At 31.2% G+C, this 24,865-nt stretch overlaps 1 protein-coding gene across 19 annotated transcripts in view; it reads right to left on the reverse strand.

The window, feature by feature from the left end:
- The window catches only part of LOC145976180 (uncharacterized), a 187,524-nt gene that overhangs the window by 117,817 nt on the left and 44,842 nt on the right, over positions 1-24,865 (reverse strand). For 16 of the 19 annotated variants that reach the window (XR_014440204.1, XM_083107188.1, XM_083107184.1 and 13 more), the window contains 3 exons: positions 11,939-14,248; positions 7,202-7,296; positions 6,679-6,808 (listed from right to left, as the gene is read on the reverse strand). Coding sequence is in view for 18 of the 19 variants with exons in the window: in XM_083107188.1 (XP_082963314.1) it covers positions 6,679-6,808; positions 7,202-7,296; positions 11,939-14,110 (2,397 nt within the window). In the remaining variant the exon portion in view is untranslated. Of the gene's footprint in view, positions 1-6,678; positions 6,809-7,201; positions 7,297-11,938; positions 14,365-24,865 lie in introns of all 19 variants that reach the window. The other 3 variants (XM_083107183.1, XM_083107173.1, XM_083107172.1) reach the window with 1 other exon arrangement.

Raw genomic sequence — 24,865 nt, forward strand, 5'->3', positions numbered from 1 at the left:
TAAAGATAAGGCATGTGTCGATCTGAAATATTCCAAAAAAACGCGGCAGTCATTGTTCCGTCGCTGTGACCTTTGTCGGAACGTTGGCGGTCGTAATTTTGAACATTTATTGTAAACATACCAAATTGACGGAATAAAATCATTGCATCCCAGACGTTGTGACGATTTAATTAAACGCCCATCACGCCGTAATGAAACGTCGCCGACCCATGGTTCCTATACTTAAAATGCTTGTATTCGTCCCTTCTTTCATCACACAAATTTATGGCACTTAGTTTTTCATCACCCTGTATACATATACAGGGTGTCAGGGAAATTTTGACCATACGAAGTAAGGAGGTAGATTGGCTCAAATTAAGAAGGAAGGACTTGTACTATTTTGTAATATTCGCAATAATTAACGAAAAATTAAATAAAGAATATCGGCCAATCTGCGTGAGTAGAAGCGCGCGGCGACGAGAGTCGTCCCACTGTAATTTTATACTAGGCGCGCGGCGAAGCGATGGGCGGATCGCTCTCCGAGACATGATGGTGGCGTGCGATATATCGCAATACCGCGCCGAAAAATGACCCGTCCTTTTAGTGGCGAGAAAATGATGCGCTATCATTTCCACACCACCTTGCGGTAGATAGCATGGTGCGCTTTTTTTATAGTGGTTTCCCCCATAGGCCTATTCCACTCTCAATTTAAATATTTGTGAAAATTGCCGTTACTGTACGCTGAATGTATCGTAAATGTAAAAAACTGATGATCACAGTACCTTTACAAAAATTGATCCGTGGTTGAAAATCCCTCGATAAAATGTGTTACACACGTTGGTAATGATACGGACGTAATCCATTACACGTAAAGCGTGATGTACCGCGTATCGCGAAAAACCAAATTCATGTGCTACACGACGCACGCTGGTTCCAGGATTTTCATAAAATGCTTCAAGAATCCTTTCTTCATCTCGTACATGAAGACGCACTGCTGGACCGGTTATCCCGATATTATGCACGATACCCTGTTTCACATAATTATTGCACAACTCGCAAAACTGTACGTTCACTTGGCTTTCGTGCACGCCCGGAAAATCATTCCACGTAAATTACGGCCGCGCGTATTTTCTCCCGCTAGCCCGTATGCCACAATCATATCCGTATATTCCTGCAGAGTACACTTCATTTTCATTGTTAATTTACTACGCGAACACATGATTTTTACTAAAACTGTCTCAGCTCTCGCAGGCTGTTGCCAGAGTGCATACGCCAGCAGCATGCAACTACAGCTGAGCGGACATGTGAGTGTAATCATAATGCGCAGGCGCCGAGCTCACACGTACGCTTACACTCCCATGTCCGCTCAGCTGTAGTTGCGTGCTGCTGGCGTATGCACTCTGGCAACAGCCTGCGAGAGCTGAGACAGTTTTAGTAAAAATCATGTGTTCGCGTAGTAAATTGACAGTGAAAATGAAGTGTACTCTGCAGGAATATACGGATATGATTGTGGCATACGGGCTAGCGGGAGAAAATACTTATCGCGCGGCCGTAATTTACGTGGAATGATTTTCCGGGCGTGCACGAAAGCCAAGTGAACGTACAGTTTTACGAGTTGTGCAATAATTATGTGAAACTGGGTATCGTGCATAATATCGGGATAATCGGTCCAGCAGTGCGTCTTCATGTACGAGATGAAGAAAGGATTCTTGAAGCATTTTATGAAAATCCTGGAACTAGCGTGCGTTGTGTGGCACATGAATTTGGTTTTTCGCGATACGCGGTACATCACGCTTTACGTGTAATGGATTACGTCCGTATCATTACCAACGTGTGTAACACATTTTATCGAGGGATTTTCAACCACGGATCAATTTTTGTAAAGGTACTGTCATCATCAATTTTTTACATTTACGATACATTCAGCGTACAGTAACGGCAATTTTCACAAATATTTAAATTGAGAGTGGAATAGGCCTATGGGGGAAACCACTATAAAAAAAGCGCACCATGCTATCTACCGCAAGGTGGTGTGGAAATGATAGCGCATCATTTTCTCGCCACTAAAAGGACGGGTCATTTTTTGGCGCGGTATATCGCACGCCACTATCATGTCTCGGAGAGCGATCCGCCCATCGCTTCGCCGCGCGCCTAGTATAAGATTACAGTGGGACGACTCTCGTCGCCGCGCGCTTCTACTCACGCAGATTGGCCGATATTCTTTATTTAATTTTTCGTTAATTATTGCGAATATTACAAAACAGTACAAGTCCTTCCTTCTTAATTTGAGCCAATCTACCTCCTTATTTCGTATGGGTCAAAATTTCCCTGACACCCTGTATATATATATTATATATATGTATATATATATATATATATATATATATGTAATTATTTAATTTTTCAATAATTACCCCTTAAATCATTGCATCATTACATCATAGAAATCCATAAAACATTGTATTCATAGAAAATATAAACAAAAAAAAACAGAATGTTTTTAATATAAGCGATAATTTTTACTTTTTGAACTGCAACAGGATGACTATATATTATACAAGTATTTAAAGATTACTAAAACAATTATTTAATTTTAAAATAGATATTAAAAATTTTTTTATTAATAACAAAATAAAGAAATAAAGAAATTAATCGTAAAACTATTAATAATAGCAATAAATAAAATTCTATTAAATAATTATAATCAAAATTAATAATTAATATTAAAAGAAAATACATATTATTATTCTGAATATTTTAAAATATAATTTATGTAAAAATAAGCAGTCCGATTTTTAAAGTAGTACACAAATATCTATACAACTATTTAAAAAATTAAGAATTATATAAATAATATTTTTAAGAATAAGATTTGTGTGTGGATTTTGAGAGGGACATAATTTAGTCTTATATATCCTTACATTTTTTAAAATATAGGTATCTCTATATTTTTTTAATAAATTAACATTCTACTTGACAAATTTTATAATTTAATTTTAACTTTTAATTTTAATTTTAACTTTTGTTTAAAACATTCTTTGATTTGTATAATAGTCTAAAAATTGATTATCAAAAACTCTTCTGTAACTTTGTACGTTACTCAAACTCAACTGTCGACAGAAATCTGATTCCTTGTGTGCGCGTGTGTATGCGTGTATGCATGTATACATGTACACGTGTGTCTATATGAGTAGAAATAAGAACTCGGAAATTGATTACTTTCTCAACAATTTCCACTTACATAGAGAAGAATCCAAAAAAGATAGATGCTATCATTTTCATATGTCATTTTTCTTTCCTTATTGGAACTCTAATGATAAGAAAAATGACATAAATTGTAGATTCTCCCATTAATTTTATTAATTTTGAAGTAGTTTCTTCTTAAATTATATCTGTACTTATTATTATTTGATTAAATATCATATTAATTATTTAAATCAAATATAGTCACAAGTAATATCTTTTTGTTCACCTCTACTATATCAATTAACACATCGCTTTTCTTTTTTACATAGTCTCAAGTTGTTTTATAGATGTCTCTTTTAATCTAAATTTTTCTTACTATATTTTGTAATTGACTTGAGTGGTTCCATAATATTAGAGATAATTCGTTTGATGAAATTGTCGATATTCCAATCTTTAAGAGTGAAATTTGGTAATTTATATTGCTAATTGAACATTAGCACCTTCTGATTTCTGAGTCAATCGTGGTAATTATGAGCATTGGAGATGTGTGCTAATGGAATCTCTCGTTTGAAATCAATATACAATCAGTATCATATAATTCTGATTCAAGCAATTATCCGAATACGATAGATTGAATGAAATTTTGTACTTGTTTTTTGAGATTTAATATAACTTTTTCATTTTCTCTTCAGTAACAAAACAATTTTCCATAATATTAGAATATTATAATTGCTTATTAGTATATTGAAAATCTTCGATGTATTCTGAATGTAACAAATCAATTATCAATAGAGTTTAAATAGTAGTATTATTAACGAATATTTTATTGATCTGTATTTTTTATTGAAAGTGTTATTTTGATGAAAGCTTTTAATTAAAATCAATTATCAAGACCACTGAAATATATCAATTATCAAGACCACTGAAATACTTTAATTTGGATACTCTAACTCCAACAAAACAGCGTTTATCATATTTCACATGTATTATAAAATATTTTCTAAACAAATTTTTGCAACTGATAATCGTCATATCAAGTAGCTTACAAAATATCCTTGGAAATCAAATCAAATTTCAATAGATTTTTATTTATGAGATTATACTTTTATTACAATAGACAATCTCAAAGAACACTTATTAATATTGCGTGTCATACCTCGCGTAACCAATTATTAATAATCTAGTTTATTTTAACGGGTAATAAAAGTCAATTTTTTACATTTTCTGAAAGCATATCTGAAAAATGTCTTTCCAACTTTATTGAAAAATTTGCAAAATTTATGATATTATAAGACTTTGAATAGCGTGCGGATTTTTAAATAAATCTACAAAATTTTAAATGTTTTTCTTACAACACTATTTTCAAAATTGGTACGATAATTATTTTGAAAATTGCGGTGATTGGGGTTGGGGAGGAGCCTGTGGGCCTGCGGCCTTCGCCGCGCGCCAGCACACTCATCGCTCCTCCCCTCCCCAGTCATCGCTTCGCCGCGCGCCGCCATTATGTTACAGTGAGACCGCCTTCACCGCCACGCACATCTAGCCACGCGCATTGGCCGATCTTCTTTAATTAATTTTTCGTTAATTATTGCAAATATCGCAAAACAGTAGAAGACCTTTCTTGTTAATTTGAGCCAATCTACCTTCACACTTCGGGACTGCAAAAAATTTCCTGACACCCTGTATATATACTTTTCCTTAAAGATGGTATATATTATAATCTAAAATAAAATGCTAAAATGATGTTAATATGATGACAGAGCAGTATGACAAGGGATAATATTTTATTAATTCTTATTAGTAAAAATGCTTTAGGTAGGTATACCTAGAGAAATAATTAATTTTATTATGGACCGAACTTCTTTTTTCATCTAATGATTATTTTTTAACATTCCTAATAATTATACATTACAAAAAAATTGTTTTTGGAAGGGCCGAAAAACATCTTAAATGATTCTTCCTTTTATATTTTATTATATAATTATAAATCTAACATTTATAATAAAAAAATTTTAGTTAGACAAAACAAATTTTCTTATGCAGTAAATTATGTTTTCCGAAATATGTTATAAATAAAATAAACATTATTTATATAATTTTTGATCTTTAAGATATTTCGAAAATAATCTTTTTCTGAAAATTTTTCTGAAAAATGCTTATTTTTTGACAAAGAATATGTCAGTATTATTTTATATTCTGCTTATATACATTTGCAGGTGTGCACGTACACGTGCGCGCATATATACAGAGTGTCCCGTTTTAATCGATCACCCCGAATAACTTTTTTATTTTTGTTTGTAGAAAAAAACGTTTTAGACAAAAGTTGTATGGTTTCAAGGGTTCAATGAATCGTAAAATATCTAGTAAAATATTCATTTTTCAATTATCCTACCTTAATATTTTTATGCACAAAATAATGTGAGGAATCAATTGATGTAAAAACAACTATGTGTTTTTTTTACATCAATTGATTCCTCACATTATTTTGTGCATAAAAATATTCAGATAAGATAATATTTCGAAAAATGGATATTTTACTAAATATTTTACGGTGTAAAATTAAGAAATTATTTCAAGCCTCAACTCGAAAAATACTTAGCGAAACATTTAATTATAGTGTTTTAGAAAGCTTTCGAGATAAGCTACAAGAGTATGTAATGAAAAATAAGAAGTTTCATTTGAAAAGTTAAGGTAACTTTCCCGTGACCTTCAAAAGACTATCCAAGGTCAAATAATTGTCACCATCTTATAGCCTCCTTGAAACCATACAACTTTTGTCTGCAACGTTTTTTTCTACAATCAAAAATAAAAAAGTTATTCGGGATGACCCATTAAAATGAAACACCCTGTATATTTGTATATGTATAAAAGGATGTACATACAAGGTGGCTGAAAACTTTTTGCACATTCGAAGTGTGAAGGTAGATTGACTCAAATTAAGAAGGAAGGTCCTCTACTGTTTTGCGATAATTGCAACAATTAACGAAAAATTAATTAAAGAAAATCGGTCAATGCGCGTGATTAGAAACGCGCGGCGGCGAAAACGATCTGACTGTAACATAATGGCGGCGCGCGGCGAAGCGGTGATTGGGGAAGGGAGGAGCCTTCTCCGCGCGCCTACAAACTCATCGCTCCTTCCCTCCCCAACCACCGCTTCGCCGCGCGCCGCCATTATGTTACAATGAAACCGCCTTCGCTGCCTCGCACTTCTAGCCACGCGCATTGGCCGATCTTCTTTAATTAATTTTTCGTTAATTATTATATTTATATTTATTATATATTACAAATATCGCAAAACAGTAGAGAACTTTCCTTCTTAATTTGAGCTAATCTACCTTCACACTTCGGATGTGCGAAAAGTTTTCAGCCACCCTGTATAAAATTCTTATTATTATATTACTATTAAATTATTATTAAAAGTTAAACGATTATATTACTATTATATTACTATTAAAAGTTAAACGATTGGAAATCATTGAATTATTTTAATTAAAAAGATGTATAAATTCTGACCTTTGTAATAATATGAAATTGCGCACGAGAAGCGCAACAATTTGGTAAACTTTGAAAAGCTGCAGTAATCTTTGAGACAATCGTTTCCAGTTGCGAGAGAGGAACTGGCTTACCTCCTGGAAAATAAAATCTAAAAAAAGATAACGCTATTTTAAAATTACATAATTAAATAAATCAGGGCTGGTTTTAAGCACAAGCGACCAATGCGACCACATAGAACTTCACGATTGAAAAAGCTTCGATTATGTAATTACTTTTTAAAACTAAATTAAAAATACACTTTTTGAAAATATTTGTAAGTTTCTGTAATAATTTTTATATCAATACATTTTTTTAGTTTTTCTTTTTATTTCTTTTTCATGTACAATTTTGCTAATTTTACTTTATATAGGGGTTTCGCAATCATTCTTCGAATAGAGTGCCTGAACGCGTACGCTAAGACCGCCCTTAAAATGAATACTATTTGCAATTGAATCAATTTGGAACAAGAATAGATATTTTCCGGAATACATTGTATACAAACCTTGGTATATAAACATTCCTGTTAGCTTTCACCTGTCTCTGCAAAGTTGTATGTGGCGGCAAACTCTTTTGCTGAGTCTTTTCTTTCGTGTAAGTCTAGAAAAAGAGATTCAAGTTAAATTTTTAAAACTATTTTATTTAAAGAAAGAAATATCTATTTATAGTAGATACATTATTATGCCGATTAATAATCAAAATATTTAATTGGACAAAATTCAATTTTGCATTTCGCGAGTTCATTATAATTTGTCAAAACGATCAAGAATCAATATTCTATTATGAAATATCATCGACTTTTATACGATGATATGATTACTTTTATTCGGTTTACATAACAGAATAACAGAACTTGCATGTTTGTATGAGAAGCTTTTATGCGTACTAAATATTGATGAATAAATTTAAACATTCTAAAAAGAACAATCCATACGACACATATATAAAACTTACAAAACTTGCAAAAACTTATTTCTATTTTCTTTAATCCTATTTTTATTCTATTGCACATTTATAATCATTTTTATCAAAGTGATACAATTGACATTGTACATTTTATACATTTGTTTGTTTTTATACATTTTATAATATATTAAACAGTCAATTTATAAAGCAAAATTGGAAAATGATATAAATAAATCAATTAATCTATGTTTATTGCTTTTTATAAAGACAGTAAACATTGTTTCTTTAATAGCTCAAATTACTTAATTTTATGTTGTTCAATATAATCTCACCGAATATATGTATATATGTATACTCAATGAATATATATGTATACAGATAACTATAAGGCATGGCCAAACTTTGGAGAAATATTCCTCACATATACAAGATGGAAACATTATATGATGTGAAAACATGTTATATCACAGGTCCTTTATTTTTTTGAGAAAGGTTATTTGAGAAATACTGTCGAATTATCAGCAACTACAAACAATTAGCGAAGCCATTCGCTTCCTAAATAGCCAATTGTTTATTGTCATATTGTCAACAATTGTTGAAGCAGTTAATTTTGAAAAATTAGAAAAAAGACTGCTTTGTGTTTTTTGGGTTGGACTCACGTGAATTCTAATTCTAAGAACGGCAAATTAATATGTCAAGATGTTAACATTGATATGCTACCTATATACAGAAGATTTGATACATAATTTCAACTTTGATGACAACTTCATGAAACTCAAGATTTTATTTATATGAAAATAAGATTTCTATTTTTACATCTTAAACACATGTTAAAAAACCAACGATTTTTACTCATTCGAATACTCTCTCTATTTTCGGACAATTAATTCAAGATCTGAAATCTTTTATATTGGGATTATATCAGAAATTGAACTGACAAAAGAATATATTACATTTTTAATGTTATTAGCTGTGCTTTGCAGACTTCATATACTCTCATAAAAAAAAATTTGAATATAAAATAAATAGTGCAAATGCGTCGTATAACGATAAGCGAACAAACTTTGTAAATTAAATCTTGAGAATTATATGCTGTCTCATTGTCGTTAACGTATACCAATATTATATTTTTAATAATTTATTGACAACGAGAGCTACAATTAAAAATCTTCATTGCTTGAAGAAATATGCATGACAATAGATGAAAATCATAATATTTATGTTATTGCTATTATGTTGTTGTCATAATATTCTAAAGAAGATGATAAATCATCAGTCATTATGATGTTGCTGTTAACATAATGTTTTAGTTTCGCTAATGTTTTAATTTCGCTAATCGTTTGCTCTCGAAATTTTGTTAACTGATTGCTTATTGCTATAAGCACTTACGTTGTTGCATTCAATATTTTTTTCCGATGTTAACAAATATACAACATATATATAACAACACATGCAGTACATCAGTTTGCGTAATAAAATTAATCACGCTTGATTATCTGGATTCACTTTTAACAGTTTTATTTTTATTATTTATCAATTCATAATTGAAATGAGCATCTACTAACTCCTCCTTGAATACTATCATAATTACATCAATAATGAACACATAATAGTTGAAACTATCTGTCCACTATTTAGCAATTAAATGAAAAGATAATAAACACGATTTTATATACACACGATAGAGCTGTGAATGATATATTTAAATTAATCAAAATAAAAAAAATTAACTTGTGCCGTTGTATAATGTAATTAGATTATTAGAAAAACAACTGTAACAAAAAAAATAAAGCGTTTCCGGATCTGTTTATGTCAAATGTTCATTCTTTATGTGTGAGGAATATTTCCTTAAAATTTTTGGCCGTCTCTTTTAGTCATAATCTTTTGTTATTCTGTTTATGTATTATATATTATATATATACACGTACAGAAACATAAATAATGTATATTTGATATATATATATATATATATATATATATATATATATATATATATATACAGGGTGTCCCTGAGCACTCCATCACACACTTGTGATTTTGTCGATTGCAAAAATCGTTACATGGAATAGGACTTCTTTATTTAATTTACTGCGCTCTACCTCCTCACAAGTGTGTGATGGAGTGCTCAGGGACACCCTGTATATGTATATACAGGGTGAGTTTGATAAAACGTCCACCGTGTTTTTCTCGAAAACGGTAAGAGATAGGTAGAAGACATCCATTATAAAAATTGTAGGATAAATAGGGGCACATACTTTGATGACCTTGAATAACCTTGAATGTCCGTTTTTCACATCAAGAATTAAAAAAAAATTTTTTTTAAATGGAAAGGGGTACTTTGTAGTCACTCTATCGATAGTACTCAATGAGCTTAATAATTTTTGTATCAGAGTTTTTTTCGAAAATTCAACCGTTGTCAAGGTATCGACAAGTCAGAATGAAAATTTGGAATAAATTTTTTTATTATTCCTAACTGTACTTACTGTAGTACACTTACTATAGTAAGTGTTCAAAATGTGCACCACGTTGAGCCAGACATGCCTGTAGTCTTCGCGGAAAGCTTGCTTGTACTTCTTCTAACTCCTGTGTGGTTATTTCGCGAAAAATTATTTTAATTCTTTCTATCATATTTTCTCAAGTGATAGAACGTTGAAAATAGGCTAACTCCTTCACTCTTCCCCAGAGGTAAAAGTCCAAACATGTTAAGTCAAACATGTTAAGGTGATCTCGCAGGAAATAGTACAAGACCACCTCTACCTATCCATTTGTTTGGAAACATTCTGTTGAGCTCTTGCCTCGTATTCATTCCAAAGTGAGGTCGATCACCCGACTTAACATGTTTGGATTTTTCCAAATTTTCATTCTGACTTATTTTGTCGATACCTTGACAACGGTTGAATTTTCGAAAAAAACTCTCATACAAAAATTATTAAGCTCATTGAGTACTATCGATAGAGTGACTACAAAGTACCCCTTTCCATTTAAAAAAAATTTTTTTTAAATTCTTGATGTGAAAAACGGACATTCAAGGTTATTCAAGGTCATCAAAGTATGTGCCCCTACTTATCCTACAATTTTTATAATGGATATATCTTCTACCTATCTCTTACCGTTTTCGAGAAAAACACGGTGGACGTTTTATCAGACTCACCCTGTATATCAAATATACAAGATATGATACACACACACACACACACACACACACACACACACACACACACACACACACATATATATATATATACAGGGTAGGCCATTTTAATCTACGCACTGAAATATCTCAAAATCCATAAGTTTAAGACAAAAATGTTTCAGACAAAAGTTGTATGGTTTCGAGGGGGCCATAAGAGGGTATCATTGGTTTGACCTCGAAGAGTCACCTGAAGGTCACGTGAAGGTCACCTCCAACTCTTTAAATGGGATACCCTATATGCTTTTGCATATTCTTGTAGCTTATCTCGAGAGCTTTCCAAAACACTATAATTAAGTTAGTTTTCATTATGTAATTTCCGAATTATGAGGCTTGAAATTATTTCTTAATTTTACATAAACCGTAAAATATCTTGTAAAATATTCATTTTTCGATTATCTTACCTTAATACTTTTATGTACAAAATAATGAGAGGAATCAATTGGTGTAAAGAAAGCACATAATTGTTTCGAAAAAAAAAATGTAATTGTTAATTGCAAATTACATTTTTTCTTTTTACCCTCTTATGGCCTTCTCGAAACCATACAACTTTTGTCTGAAACATTTTTGTCTTAAACTTATGGATTTTTAGATATTTCAGTGCGTAGATTAAAATGGCCTACCCTGTATATATCAAATATACCTTATTTATGTATGTTTCTGTGCGTGTCCTTTCCTCAAACATATATCCAACATACGTATATAGTATATAGTATATATATATATATATATATATATATATATACTATATACTATATACGTATGTTGGATATATGTTTGAGGAAAGGACACGCACAGAAACATACATAATATATATATATATATATATATATATATATATATATATATATTATGTTTGTGTATGAGCATGTGTGTATGCATGCGTGCGTATGTTGGATATATGTTTGAGGAAATATGTATATATACATTTTACTATATATATATACATATATGTTTATATCAAAACTAATCTTGTTTAGCTATTTATACATAAGAAAATTTCAGATTATTTACGGATTGTTTAAGGATAAAACAAAGTATTCTTCTATTAATACCATATTGTAACTTAAAAAATAAAACATCCTGATTGCTTGATAGAAATATTGCTTAGAAATAAAAGAATACCTAATAGGAATAAAAAAATACCTGTGCTTTATTCTGCACCTCATGGCCACTTCTCCACGTATTAATGGCTGGTTGTCGTGGGCCACGCTTGTCTAATAGTAGTTCACTCGGGCATTTTTCGAAAATAAGTACACGTTCTGCTACTGAACCTCTGGTAAGGAACGGTCTGACGGGATTATTGCCTGTTCCAGTCGCCGCGGCCGCTCTTATATGTTGCTTTTGCTGATTAGTCAATTCTGGGTGAGGTACAGTCTGTTCTAGGCGAGATCGTGGAGAAGAAATCCTCGGTCCCCATCTAGTTGCTACTAAATCCTTATCTGGATCTTTAATTTCTTTATCTTTTTGTATCTCCATCTCGAATTTTGTTTTCGCATTAGAGACCAATTGTTCCGTAGTGGAATGATACGGATGGCTGGAAGCTCGCTGTTCTTCAAGTCGCTGTTGAGTAGGCGGATTCTGTTGAGCTGCCTTATATCTAATCTTAGCATAATCCACCATCGACATAGCGGACAGATCATCTTTATTGAGCGATTTTGATTCGTTAATTAACGGATTATGATTAGTGGATACAACAGCAGTAGCATTACCAATATTAACCGCAGTAGTTGTTGAACCAGATGCCACAGAGTTAGATGTTGCCGAACTAGATATCATCACGTTGATTCCATAATGAGTATGGCTTCCGATAATAATTGGCTTGACAGATTCAATTTTTGGTTTTTCTCGTTTAATAGCCGGTTTTTTGTGTTCAGATTTCATTGTTCTTTCTAATTCTTCAGTAATAACAGCGCCTGTTTTTAAAGCATTTATTAATCTTTCTTCTTCCCGCGCGACTTCATCAATGTATGCGCACGAGTTTGTTTCTTTCACAACCAATCTTTTTTCGTCTTTTGCTGGTAATATTTTCACAATTTCTCCTTGTTGGGATGTTTTGACTGATACATCTATGGTTCTTCTGGCATCATTTAATTTGTTTTTTAGCGGCCATGTTGTTAAACCCGAATTCGTTGAATGTGCCGAGTCGATATTTAATGAGGAATTAGTGGGCGATGACGCGATTAATATACTAGCGGGTCTCTTCTGCTGCGTTGCTTTCTTGGAAGATGTCAAATCAACTGGGAAAGTAGTTTCAATCGTTTCTAGAAAAACTTCACAGTGACGAGAGCCAAGCGTCTTTGTAGAAATCTGAGGTTTTATTATTTGTGATGGTTTGTTTGAAAATGGTGAGGACAATAAAACATTTGTCAATTTTTTCGAATTATCGATCGGAGTTATATTATCCCTCGTGGAAACTGCTATTTGCTGCTGTTGTGTAGCATTTTTCTCAAACTTCTGTAGAGCGAATTGTATGGAAGACGGTAATGGTTTCGATGGCGATTTCTGCTTGGAAGCAGCTATTCTAGCTTTATCTTCTACTACAAAATTATTGACTAATTTTTCAAGATTGCCATTGTCCAGATTCGGCGTTTGAGTTAATATATCTTCCGCTGTCGAGGAAGAATGTTCAAGCGATGGCGATGATAATGCCTTGCTACTAGTCACATTATTCCCAATAGTAGATAAGTTGCAAGGTGTTAATGCGCTGCCAAATTTGTCAACAGCGGTTTCATTACTATGACAAGTTAAAATTTCTGTAGGCGCTAACCCGCGACTTTTCCATGTTTGATAAATCGCTTCCGCATGATCGCTAATCTGTTTAGCGATAGCAGCAATATCTTCTTCACCAGAAGGAGTTGTGTCCGCAGGGAATTTTCGACGAAGATCATGTTTGGCTGTAGCAGCCATCTCATAAAAACGCTGTCGTTTACGCAATTGCGGATGATGATTGAGTAGAAAATTTATTGCTTGGATGCTAAACTCGGCGGATTGATCTAATACCAATTCAACTAATTCAGGACTCTCATGAACTGGTACGATATTGATTGGAATTGCATAACCAAAATGGATTGTTTGACAATCCACTCGATTGTGTTTCGAACGCGATTCGTTCACCAAACAAGCATTTAAATCTGGACAGTGAACCGTTCTGCTTGGACGTAGGTCAATGATCGCTGGTATAAAGAGATCGCGTCGGGTCGCGTAGACCCGGCAACCCCAAGACAATGATGATGATCGACACTGTTCTGCTGGTTCGGTTAACAGCAACGAAGATGTCCTTAAAGATCGTTGAGGTGTTACTGCTATTGCTGACATATCTCAGGCCGGTTGGCCTAAAATTGTCGGTTTCCTTAATTGCCAAGTTATTCTATAAGTTTCTTTTATATAACGTATCATCGCTTCTTCTTTTTACTTTCTTTCTCTCTTCGCTTTTGTGTTTTTTCTTCTTGCCACCTTACGTAATTATTAATATTATTATTTAGAAATTATTTAAAAATTATTAATAACTTAAAACAATTAATAGCACGATTCAAATAATGTTTGAGTTTGAACTGTAATTGTCGGGTAATCTGAAAACATATAAATCAAATTTAATAAATCTTCACCAAAAGAAAAATGCAATTTCTCGGAAACAAGACAAACGAGGCAATTTCTCAAAACAAGAATTGTACAAAATATTGTGTGAAATATTATGTGAAATATTTTTTATTCTAAATTGAAATTGATGTATTTATTTCGTACGTACATATAATACATAATGCATGTATATATAAATCTTTAATTAAATAATTAAAGATAGAAAAAAGTTACTAATAAATAATAAATATCCAAATAGCAAAATGTCAGCAGTATGACATAGCAAATTTCTATCCATTATACACGCAATTGTTTATTTTCCACTAGCTCACATAATGTGGAAGCAAAAATATGTAATAAAAATTTAAAGCCTTTGCTAGTTCCTCCATCGAGCGCCTCCCCAGGTAGCAAATTGGGGAATGCTCACCATCTGGCTGGAAAATACTGAGGAAATAAAATACCCAGGGTGGACCCCAGATAGAACTAGCACCAACATCAACAATGGATAAAACAAATACGAAGATAACTACTCCAGGTGGCAGATCAGTTGAGCTGGAAAATCCACCCTCCTCGGAGGCAGGCCTCACGGCTGGAGAGGGCCAATCATTATTTGCTAAAGACTTTCTTGAAAAAAGCATCTTATTATTGAGATCACCTCTATCAAAAACAACACAGGGTCAACAAATTCTCCACAAGAGTCTATTCAAAAATAGATCTCGGAATTCCTCCCTTGAATATGATCTTAGACAAAAGATCAAAAACAAAGGAACAAATATCCAACAAGACAAAGATATTCAGAAGAAGATTAAATAGCACAAAGTCCTGATACTTAGGCAGTACAAGAGTAAAAGGACACAATTATGTTCATCGCCTACAGGAGATATCCCTACTACTAACAAGTTCTTAGAATTACTGCTTGACGTTGATGGAAGTAACCCTGCCGTTAAAAAAACAAACAAACCATCATCAATATTATTATATGGCATAGAAGCTCACTACACTATAAAATACAATAATTTTTGTGAAGGACTAACATAATAAACATAAAATAGTCACGCCTCATCAACTAAAGATTTCCTGTATTAATGTGGAAAAGTATAAAAAAGTTATAGATCTAATCAAAGACCAAGGACTAATTGGACACATGTTCACCAAAAGGATGATAGACCCTATCGGAAATCGTAATAAAACACCTTCACTTTACAACTCTTATTAAATCTATCAAGGAAGCCATGGAACAAACAAGCAACACCGTAAAAAGCGAAATTATTAACGCTAGATTTAGCCGCGATAAAAAAGCGTTAAACACTTTCTTTATAAATATCGAACCTGGACCCAACAATAAGCTAGTTAAAGAAATCACGCACATTTTCAATACCCGTATAACCATCGAAAAATCTAAGAAAAAAATCAATTGTACAATGCCAAAGATGCCAACAGTATTAAAAATATAGAAGATACTAAAAACAATTGTCTACGCCTATATAAACGCGTAAAATGTGCGGAAGGACATAAAACTACAGTCCAAAAAAAGACCAAAGCACACCAGCCAAATGCGCGTTGTACCTAGGAAACCATCCCGCAAACTACAGAGAATGTAAAGTATATAGGAAAATCGAAAAAAGGAAAAGCTATAATATATCATTAATCATAAAATTAAAGAAACTGAAGAAATCACTCAGAACTTAGGAGTAAGAGAAGAAAACGCAAGAAGGACTGAACCGCAATCTACATTTGCCGAAGTTGTTAAAGGAGATGGATCATATCAAAATATGATAAAAACCTTGCTCTACAAACAATTAAAAAAAATTGACGCGTTAATTAGTCAACTCAGCTCCTTACTAGAGCTAACTATATATATAAAATATATATATAAATATATAAAATAATAAGATTTTAAATTTAAAAAAATTTAATAATGCAAATTAAAAGAAACACACAAAATTGATCAAATTAATTATATTTTAATATTGCAGGTTGCATTATGAAAAAAAATTTTTTTTAATTTAGAAAATGAAAAAAAGTTCGAAGGAGTAGAATCGAATCTTGGACCCGCAGCATAATAGTCTCGGACTCTACCGCTCGAGCTACACCGCCTTTTCGATAATCGGTTTAAACTCACCGGTGCATGGTATTTTTCAATCGGTTTTTTTCGAAAACGGCTGAGCATTGGCCTCTCCTTATAAGATTAAAATCATCGTAAAGTTGCTCACTTTATGCATAATTACTTTTGATTATTTATCACCAATACGAATAATAAATCATGATGAAACTTTACTTCAAGATTGTTGGGAAATATTTGATGTAACATGCATAGTAGGAATATTTTAGAAAAACAAATACATATTATAAGAAGTTTTAATATGTTTCGAATAATATGATTTTAAGCAAATATTAATGAAAGGAATTTTTATAAATTTAGCATCACTTTTTGAAAAATCGGAAGTTCAACAGTTATATTTGCAATAATTCTACAATTCCTGATAAATTTCAGAAATAATTATTTTAATTTAAAAATTGACATCCAAAAGGTGCTAAATTTCCGGGTCATTTTGAGAAATATTATTTCAACTAAGCAATTTTGTAGTATATTCAATGGGATTCATATCTCTTGGTACATCATAATTCCGGTTTGTTTCAAATAAAAACCAATTTTAGGAAAAAATTAAGGAAATCAATTTTAGACAAGAGATTAATGTTCAAGATGATTTTTATTAAATGACAGCAAAATAGTTTAAATTTAAAAACAGATACCAACTATTACAATAGTATATAGTTATTTACTGATAGTAAAAAATCTACCAAAAATCTAAATTTCATTATTTGTTTTCATCATTATTTTTGTTTTCTTCTCTTGTTGATATAAATATAAACGTCTTACTGTATAATTTTATATATCATTACAATTGCAACGAATATCTTTAATCTAATGTGGTGACCGCGTTTTCGTTGCTCTTTTTGCGGCAATGCATTATCACGATACATTATCTTTGTCTTTCCTTACAATTTTACAAGGAATTGTTTTACAAGGAAAATTGTATTCAATATTTAGCTTACTAATTTAGACGATGCTTGAAATGTAGGATATATAATTAAAGAATAGGAGATATAGTTTCATAATATGTAACATCGTTTTGATGCTTTTACTCTCCGTAAATGTAGTCGTCGTCATTAGAAGTAGCCGCATTGTATTGATCATAAATGTAACTGATTAGTACTACTTACTTTCGTACATATTAAATTATTAATTTGTTATCTTTAATTGTTTATACATTTTCATTTGACATTTTATATATAGTTTCCTTTCTTTATTTTTTGTTATAAATTTAGTATTACTGAGGATGGCCTGAATTGGACCGAAACATATATATACTCAACGTGATTTCTCATTAAATATTTTTCACCATATTTTTCACCATTGCGTCCTAGCTTAATTGGTCGGATTTTTATTTATTTTATATTTTAAATATAATATTTTAAATCTTGCAATTAGTATCTGATAAAACTGAAGAGAAATATTGAAAGCTGCAAATATAATAGAACATTCCAGAATTTAAAAACATGAGATACTAGCGGTAAAATTAAAAAATTCTTTTTAATTATTTAAAGAATGGAACTATTATTAAAACCTGTTCAAACTATGGAACTAACAAAAAAGAATTGAAGTCACTAATATCTTATTAAAATAAAGTGCGAAATTTAAAAATTGTTTAAAAATATATAAAGATCCTAAAAATATTGCTAACAAAAATTATACAGAATGTTTGATTTAATTTGTTTGGTAACATAAAAATATAATGTCCTAACCAGAAAAATAAAAACGAGAAAACTGTGAAGTGACTACTGAATAATTTCGAGTTCATCATTTCATTTACGGAAACCCTATTAGGATAAATTTATGAAATAGAAATTTCTGATAAAAATGACAATTCGATAAATCTCAAAGAGACAAATCAAAAGATCTATAATATTAAGATAACTTTCGATAACTATTATAACGATGACTATTATAACGTATCTTATTTTTAAATAAAAATTCACACTGTGATTTTGCAAAGTAATATATTTATTTATAGTGCCCGTAATGGAATAATAAATATATTTTCCTGATATAATTGAAAATTTCAAGCTACGAACTATGTCTATTAAAAAATCGATCAGTCATTATTGAAATTCGATAATTTAAAGTACTTACTGTGTACAACAGTAACACTGTTGCTGCACGTAACTTGGCGAGAGACGCTATGTTTTTTGACAGAAAAAAAATAAAATTATTTAGATAAGTTTTTCTCTTCTATTAATTATAAATAATTAGTTTATGATATTTCACATATATATATAAATGTATTAATTGCCTGAAATATTTAATTTATTTTAGAAATAAAAAATATCTTAAGTATATATTGTTTGTTAGAGATTTCAATTGAAATATTGTTTGTTTTAATATATGTAGACAATAAAATATTAAATACTATTTTAACAAATTTATGTACTTATTTTTTTATTATGATTTATATCGGTAATTATGTGAAGGAGAGGGACTGTTTCACCGATTTGACTGAAATTCACAATTTTGTGTATTTTGATGCGTAAAACTATCTGTCGATTAAAATTGTCACTTTCTTTAGAAAAAAAGTTATTAAACATTAAAGTTGACAGTTGTTTAAGATTAGGAAACCTGTCATATCGATATAATGTAAATGCACATAATCATGCACAGTGACATAAAAGTGCGCGAAATTAGAAATGTGGTAAAAATGTGCAATTGAATAGGTCACGTAACAGCTGTTTGTTAGGTAAATAATTATTTGAAATGATTTTCTTTTGTTTTATTACAAGCTACTGTACATCTCATTGTATAGAAATCAAACATTATGAGTCAAAAGCTGCATGAATTTTTGACAATAATTCACGATAGAGAAAAATTAATAAATTATTTAATCTTATTAGTAATGAAATATATTATCCAAAGTGTAATAATAAATTAAAGATAAACAGAATTAATCTTTTGTTTCGGTGTCAAAAAGTATTTTATGAAAAAAATGTGCATAGGAAATATGTGGAAAAACAATGCACTTTTAAAGCAAATGTAAAACTTGATACTTGGTTTAGCAAATGTAAATTAAGCTTTGAAACGTTAGAATGACGTGCAGAATGACTATAATTTATCATGTTAAGACCTCCTTGACAAAACTTCTTGTGTACAGAGTTACAAGTTTCTAGTCGCTCGACTGTTGATTGGATTTTCTTTTGCCGAGAGAAGTACAATTTAATACATTTAATACATAAAATACATTAATGTATTAATGTTATGTTGAATATTAATATATTGATATGTTATAAATATTAGTCGTAAAATTTATAATAAAGAATGTTATAGGTTTGCATATATTGGGCTGAAAAAAAATATATCCCCAAAGACCCAAGGAAAGAAGAATCCACTGTCGAAAAAAATGAAGCAAAAATCGACAAAAGGAAATATAATTGTGGTCGAATAGTTAAAGAAAATAAAATTTTCGGCAATATGAGAAAAGATTTATCTTTCTGTGCCAGTTCCAAATACACAAAAACAACTCTGTTAAATTTAATAAAAGAATGAGTCCTACTTAGGACGGCAATCATATCAGATTTGTTGGAAATCATATGACTGCTTAAATAGCAAAGGTTTCCTATATCTGAAAGTGAATCACTCCATGAAGTTTGTCGACTGATGAGTACAAACATTTAAATATATATAGTCTTACAAATTAATAATATTAATATTATACTTTCATTTGTTTTATATATGTAAGGACCCACACTCAACATATTGTACGTATTTGGAGAAAAGTAAGAGGTAATATTCCACGATGAAACGCGCTCTTCTCACTTACAAGTAGGCTATTTAGTAGAATTTCTCTTCAATCGCGTTCATAAATATAAAGAATTTTTTCACAAATATAAAAAGTTTTTTAAAGCGTTTGAATAGTTTTTTTGTGCAATTGTGGAATTATTTTCACCGAAAATTTGTACCAAAGCAAATGTCTTGGAAACTAAAACAAAATAAATTCAAATTTATTTACATCTGCTAAGCCTTGTTTTAAATTTTGCACTTGTTTTAAAGATACATTATTTTTTCATATACTTTTTATACTTATTTTTTTTATAAAATACTTTGCAACGGAATGAAAATTTTTGTTTATTTTCAATTTTGAACAATAATATTCATTAATTATAACCTTATTTTAGAATAAATAATTTATATTAATCAACATTTTTAAAATTGTTATAATTCTATCTATAGCAAAACCCCTACGCAAGATATAGTATTGCATAAATCTTCGCCTTACTAAATATTTGATGAATCTGCAATATACTAAAAACAGTAGATATCGAAAAGATTAGCAAGATTCCTACGTAAGGAGAATACATCGTGAATCGCAAATGAAAACCTACCTTACGTGTAAGTCTTGCTAATCTTTTTGGTATTTTTACTATATATATTTTTGTTTTTACAATAGATATTAGCTTTATTAAAGACGAGGAAAGGGGCAGAGCCCCTTCCCCCGTATTTCGCTACCTGCCTGCACCCATAGTTCGGTATATAACAGGTTTCCTAACCTTAAACAACTATCAACTTTAATATTTAATAACTTTTTTCCTAATTGAAAGCGATAACTTTAATTGACAGATTCCTGTTTTACTCATCAAAATATGCAAAATTGTAAAATTTCAGCCAAATCAGTAAAGAAACTTCTCTCCTTCAAAATTACTTTCTTTTAACCGGCTTCTCTACATAAATACACAGACACACAAGTTAAATTAAATATTAATTCGTTTTTTAAAATTATAATTATATAATTAATCATTATTAAATAATGATTATGTTTTTAAATAAATTCGTATTTTTTTATCATTTTTTAAAATTATGTTTTAATCATATAAAATATGTAATTACTATGTAATATTTAAACTACATTGGAATCTGCATTAGAGATAGTGTATTATACGGGGCTCTGATCCGCCATAAAAAGGTTATTTCCAATTCTCCATTGAACTTTATACTATGGAACGAGCCTTCAAGGAGTAGGGGCGGCGTAACTTAGAAAAAAAGAAAATCATATCGTATAGGGATCTCTATCCTTGTTATGATTTTCTGATTGGCTAACGCAGAAAATTCGCTTCGGTAAAATTCTTCTCAAAAAACATTGTTTAAAAAATGTTTCGAGATAGGACTGAAGGAAAAAAGTCTATAAATGATTCAACAATAATTTACTCAGTAATTATATTCTTGTAAATAATTACTGTTAATAACACTTATTGTGTCACATGATATTAACAACACTGAAGTTAATTGAATGTTTTTAGTAAATACATACATTAAAACGAGATAAGTGTACACGCACCGGCAGGAATGGTGTCGCGGTATGTATGTGGACGGTCGACGTCATACGCACACACGCGAAGCGCGCACGTACGCAAGCCAAGAATTTATTCATTAAATTTTATCTTTTTATATAATTTAATTATTATTTAATTTAATAGAAATGAATGCCGATCTTTAGTGCACGCGGTTAAGCCGCATTTAAAGAAAGGAAAGAAAAGTACGTATATCGATACTAGAGCGCAAGAGACACGTATAGAAATAGCGCGGTGTACCGCGCGATATAGCTGTCTCGCTCGCACTCTCTCTTTCGAGCGTCGAGCGAGAGAGATGGCTATCGGACACCTCTAACTCGGTATCACGTCTTATAGTGTTTTCTCTCTCGCTCTTATGTCGTGCGCGAAGGACGCAACATCGGAATGCCCCCCACTACTCTACCCCCACTTTCTCTCTCGCTGCCCAACCCGCGTACATGCGCGCTTCGCTTGTATGAGTGTGACGTCAGTGAGCGTCACACAAGCATACCGGGACACCATTCCTGCCGGTGCGTGTACCTACATGCTATTTGTTTCCTTTTCTCCAATCTGTGCCCCTACCATGCCTAAATAAAGGAATGACTCGTTCCAATATGTATAGAGTTCAATGCAACTCCCATTAAATTCAGGGCCGTGACAATCGCGCGAGACTTGTATGAACATTTTTAAATACACCGCCGGGAAAGAACATTTTGACACAAAAATCTACACGTTGCTGTGTGTTTAGATCGTTTATCTTCATTCACGCTTGGAAATGTATTGCACTCTGTAATCCAGTAAGCTCGGAACCCCGGAATATCTTAGAAAGATGAAATTTTTGAAAAAAATGGTAATACAAAAGTTATTTAATTTCAAGAACTCTCTATCTTCTAATGCCTTCAGATTTTCAAGCCCGAAGCGCAATTTGGCCCTACAAATTTTTTCAAATGGAACTCTTTATTTTTTATGGCATATTTATATTCGGCGACGATTTTTTCAGATAAGTTTGAACTTAAGTCCTTTGAGAGACGATTTTTTAAATAAAAATTCTTGTTTTCTTTGCAAATTCGAGTTCAGAACAATTCTTGTTTGAAATCCGCGCTTTCTCCGGAAGGGACCGATTTCTAACGAGTTCACAATTCGACCGCAAGTAGGAAAAGGGCGCTCTCAGTCCCTGACGATCTCTCTCTGGTATAATCTTCTCTCTCTTTTTTTCTTCTTTTTCACTGGCTGTGTAAATCGCGAGCCTGACGTGTGTGTCGTTCGTTGTGGTTTTTTCTTTGGTTCGTTCGGATCTGTCGACAGTGCAAATTCTCGAGCAGTGTTCTCGGAAAACCCTGCGCAGGGAAACTCTCGAATTTTCTCGGAGGATACTTCTCTCAATTGAAACAAGTTCTATTATCTCAAGGAGCTCTGGAAAGTTATTCTCTACGGAACGAAGATTTTCCTACGGAAAATCTGAGGTGCTGTTCGTCCGCAGGTCACGGGACATTCTTTCAAAGCAAGGCTCGTCCTTCTTTATCGGACCTGACGGACACTAGATCGAATTACTCTGTGTAATTATCAATACTTTCAAGGGATATCTGCATTTGTTCTCTTTGAGATCTCGAGCATTCCTCGAGATATCTCTTAAAGACGAATCGGGAATCTTTCATTCCTGCAAGGCTTCAAGTAAAATATCGTCTTTGTTCGAGTCGGCAGGAATCGTATCGTCTGTCAGGGTGAGGAGTGACGCTTGTTCACGTTGACAAATAAGTGGCGAATGTTTACTTTAAAGGATAGATAACGATCGTTTAAGTTTACCGACGATACTCGAGATATAAATTCATTCTTCCTTGCACAGATTACGTTTCAATATTAACAAATAACCAAAGATTAATTTTAAGCGTTTATATATCATTATTTTGATCATTACAAAAAATTAGCGTTATTCAAATGATGTATTAATAATTAAATACTAAAACTAAGTTACGTTTTAATAATATATGCCTTTAATAAAGTGTGAATTAATTTGCTTTCCTTTATTTCTTGTCTCTCTTTTCTCGTGTTACTTTTAATTATTCGACTTTTATATTCTTTTGTCGCCTGTCCGTCCTTACGATAACTAAACATACATAAACAATTCTATTTTCCCAAATATTCGTATTTGTTAAATAAGGGATTCACTCCAAGTTCAGGGTTTACTTCGGGTCCTCTCTAAGTCAAGTTGATTTTCTGTTTATTATATATTTCAGATCATAATTCAGAATGATTTTCCTTCCTGAATTCATATTGACTATGACTTTGTTTTGTAATAGAAACTTCTACTTTTATTTCTTTATTAATAAAATAATTTTGTTCTATGATGTGCAATTCATAACATCTAGGATAACTCAGCAAAATTAGAAAGTTTCACGTGCTGTGTAATAACCATGCGATTCATATTAAATGCAATAACAATAATTCAATACATAGTCAAAAAACCTAACTTGCAATTACAAAAATAAAAATTGCAATTAAAACAATTAAATACATTGTAAAAATAAAAAGCAATTTCTGATTACGACGTGCATTTGAAAATAAATAAAAATTTCATATTTAACAAATAAAACTATTTGGGAAGATAGAATTTTTATGAATTTGAATCAATAATGATAAACGGATATTTCCATTTGAAAATTAACTTGAGCTTCATATCCGAAGTGAACTCTAAACTTGGAATGGGTCCCGTATTCAACAAATACGGATATTTGAGAAGATATATATATATATATATATATGTATATATATATATATATATATTTATTTATTACTAAAATATTTATTACTTTTACTATTATCATGTAAAATATTAATATTAAATATTTATTTAACTATTTTATCCATTTATTTATTTATTTATCTATTTCACCTATTTATTTTTAACTATTTATTATCAATGACTGATTTTCGATCATTGATAATAAATAGTTAAAAATAAATAGGTGAAATAAATAAATAAATAAATAGATAAAATAGTTAAATAAATATTTAATATTAATATTTTACATGATAATAGTAAAAGTAATAAATATTTTAAAAACACTTATTTAATCTAATTAATTTTTAAATAGATATCATACGATGTATGGATATCAC

Source organism: Camponotus vicinus, unplaced genomic scaffold (genome assembly GCF_025532165.1).
Source record: "Camponotus vicinus isolate PSW18456_S1 unplaced genomic scaffold, iyCamVici1.0 SCAF_8, whole genome shotgun sequence".
Lineage (NCBI taxonomy): Eukaryota > Metazoa > Arthropoda > Insecta > Hymenoptera > Formicidae > Camponotus > Camponotus vicinus.